Genomic DNA, 3,922 nt, shown 5'->3' on the forward strand with positions numbered 1-3,922 from the left:
ACTGCAGCAGTGTGACACATCAGCATTCTGGGAGCGTCAGAGAGTTGCAAGCACACAAATACACACAGCACAAAGCTACACACACAGCTAAACACACACACACATATGTACATACACAAACACACACACAGGGCAGAAACACAGCTACATACACAGAGAACAGTGTAGAACACAGAGCATGGAAATAGAGATATACACCTACAGGATACAACATAATACACAGACCTCATACCCCCTACCAACTAACCCCTACCGCCTACCCCCTACCCCCTACCTCCTACACCCTAACCTACCCCCAACCCCCTACCAACTAACCTCTACCGCCTACCGTCTACCTCTTAGCCCCTATCGCCTACCCCCTACCGCCCCCCTACCTCCTACACCCTAACCTACCCCCAACCCCTACCAACTAACCCCTACCGCCTACCCCCTACCCCCTACCGTCTACCCCCTACCCCCTACTGCCTACCCCCTACCGTCTATCCCCTACTGCCTAACCCCTACCCCCTATCGTCTACCCCCTACCGCCTAAACCCTACAGTCTACCTTCTACCCCCTACCATCTACCCCCTACCGCCTAACCCCTACCGCCTACCGCCTACGGTCTACCCCCTACCGCCTACCCCCTACCCGCTAACCCCTACCACCTACCCCTACCGTCTACCCCCTACCCCCTACCGCCTACCCCCCTAACGCCTACACCCTACCGCCTACCCCCTAACCCCCCCCTAACCCCCTAACCACTACCGCCTACCCCCTACCGCCCACCCCCTAACCCCTACTGCCAACCCCCTACTACCTACCCCCTACCCCCTACGTCCCCCTACCCCCTAACCCCTACCCCCTACTGCCTACCCCCTACCGCCTACCCCCTACCGTCTACCGTCTACCGCCCCTAACCCCCCCCTACCGTCGACCCCCTACCCCTACCGCCTACCCCCTACCGTCTCCCCCCCTAACCCCTACCCCCTACCGTCTACTCCCTACCCCTACCCCTACAGTCTACCGTCTACCCCCTACCGTCTACCCCTACCGCCTACCCCCTACCGCCTACCCCCTACAGTCTACCCCCTACCGCCTACCCCCTACTGCCTACCCCCTACTACCTACCCCCTACCGCCTACCCCCTACCCCCTAACCCCTACCCCCTACTGCCTACCCCCCCTACCGCCTACCCCCTACCGTCTAACCGTCTACCGCCTACCGTCTACCCCCTACCGCCTACCCCCTACCGTCTACCCCTACCGCCTACCCCCTACCGTGTACCCCCTACCGTCTACCCCTACCGCCTACCCCCCCTACCGCCTACCCCCTACAGTCTACCCCCCTACCGCCTACCCCCTGCCGCCTACCCCCTACCGCCTACCCCCTACCTCCTACCTCCAACCCCATACCATCTAACCCCTACCCCTAACCCCTACCGCGTACCCCCCCTTACCCCCTACTGCCTACCCCCTACCGCCTACCCTCTACCCCCTACCGCCTGACACTATGTCCTGAACACCCCCCACAACACATTGTCCCTAGCAACAGACCAGAAACATGTTTTAGAGCAGCAGTTTAGACTGCAGTTTAGACTGCTGCTAATCACTGCTAATCACTGCAGTTTAGACTGCTGCTAATCACTGCTAATCACCGCAGTTTAGACTGCTGCTAATCACTGCAGTTTAGACTGCTGCTAATCACTGCTAATCACTGCAGTTTACACTCCTGCTAATCACTGCAGTTTAGACTGCTGCTAATCACTGCTAATCACTGCAGTTTAGACTGCTGCTAATCACTGCAGTTTAGACTGCTGTTAATCACTGCAGTTTAGACTGCTGTTAATCACTGCAGTTTAGACTGCTGCTAATCACTGCTAATCACTGCAGTTTAGACTGCTGCTAATCACTGCAGTTTAGACTGCTGCTAATCACTGCTAATCACTGCAGTTTAGACTGCTACTAATCACTGCTAATCACTGCAGTTTAGACTGCTGCTAATCACTGCAGTTTAGACTGCTACTAATCACTGCTAATCACTGCAGTTTAGACTGCTGCTAATCACTGCAGTTTAGACTGCTACTAATCACTGCTAATCACTGCAGTTTAGACTGCTACTAATCACTGCAGTTTAGACTGCTGCTAACCACTGCAGTTTAGACTGCAGCTAATCACTGCAGTTTAGACTGCTGCTAATCACTGCTAATCACTGCAGTTTAGACTGCTGCTAATCACTGCTAATCACTGCAGTTTAGACTGCTGCTAATCACTGCTAATCACTGCCGTTTAGACTGCTGCTAATCACTGCTAATCACTGCAGTTTAGACTGCTGCTAATCACTGCAGTTTAGACTGCTGCTAATCACTGCTAATCACTGCCGTTTAGACTGCTGCTAATCACTGCTAATCACTGCAGTTTAGACTGCTGCTAATAACTGCAGTTTAGACTGCTGCTAATCACTGCTAATCACTGCAGTTTACACTGCTGCTAATCACTGCAGTTTAGACTGCTGCGAATCACTGCAGTTTAGACTGCTGCTAATCACTGCTAATCACTGCAGTTTAGACTGCTGCTAATCACTGCAGTTTAGACTGCTACTAATCACTGCTAATCACTGCAGTTTAGACTGCTACTAATCACTGCAGTTTAGACTGCTGCTAACCACTGCAGTTTAGACTGCAGCTAATCACTGCAGTTTAGACTGCTGCTAATCACTGCTAATCACTGCAGTTTAGACTGCTGCTAATCACTGCTAATCACTGCAGTTTAGACTGCTGCTAATCACTGCTAATCACTGCCGTTTAGACTGCTGCTAATCACTGCTAATCACTGCAGTTTACACTGCTGCTAATCACTGCAGTTTAGACTGCTGCTAATCACTGCTAATCACTGCAGTTTAGACTGCTGCTAATCACTGCTAATCACTGCAGTTTAGACTGCTGCTAATCACTGCTAATCACTGCAGTTTAGACTGCTGCTAATCACTGCAGTTTAGACTGCTGCTAATCACTGCAGTTTAGACTGCTGCTACAATGCACCAGGAATCATTCATTAATATTACAGTCAATACTCTATAACAGGTGTCAGTAGTCAAAGATTAGAGAATGAGAGATTCTAGGTTGTCTCTCCTAAAACGACCCTTTTCTACAGATATATAATACTACACCATACAGGTATGTAATACTACACCATACAGATATATAATACTACACCATACAGATATATAATGCTACACCATACAGATATATAATACTACACCATATATAATACTACAACATACAGAAATATAATATGACACCATACAGATATATAATACTACACCATGCAGATATATAATACTACACCATATATAATACTACACCATACAGATATATACTACTACACCATATATAATACTACGCCATTTGTAATACTACACCATACATATATATAATAATACACCATATATAATACTACACCATACAGAAATATAATACGACACCATACAGATATATAATACTACACCATATATATTACTACACCATACAGATATATAATACTACACCATACAGATATATAATACTACACCATATATAATACTACACCCTACAGATATATAATACTACAACATATATAATACCACACCATATATAATACTACACCATACAGATATATAATACTACACCATGCAGATATATAATACTACACCATACAGATATATAATACTACACCATATATAATACTACACCATACAGATATATAATACTACACCATATATAATACTACACCATATATAATACTACTTCCTACAAATATATAATACTACACCATATATAATACTACACCATATATATTACTACACCCTACAGATATATAATACTACACCATATATATTACTACACCATACAGATATATAATACTACACCATATATAATACTACGCCATTTTTAATACTACACCAT

General features: G+C 46.5%; 1 protein-coding gene across 1 annotated transcript; it reads left to right on the top strand.

Moving 5' to 3' along the window:
- Window positions 1-342: 342 nt before the first annotated feature.
- On the top strand, window positions 343-1,487 carry LOC121844927 (extensin-2-like; the record flags this gene model as incomplete). Its single annotated transcript, XM_042315455.1, has 2 exons — window positions 343-603; window positions 1,002-1,487. Coding segments are annotated over 2 exons (747 nt in total), but the record flags the coding sequence as incomplete, so codon positions are not given.
- Window positions 1,488-3,922: the final 2,435 nt, after the last annotated feature.

Source organism: Oncorhynchus tshawytscha, unplaced genomic scaffold (assembly GCF_018296145.1).
Source record: "Oncorhynchus tshawytscha isolate Ot180627B unplaced genomic scaffold, Otsh_v2.0 Un_contig_1289_pilon_pilon, whole genome shotgun sequence".
NCBI lineage: Eukaryota > Metazoa > Chordata > Actinopteri > Salmoniformes > Salmonidae > Oncorhynchus > Oncorhynchus tshawytscha.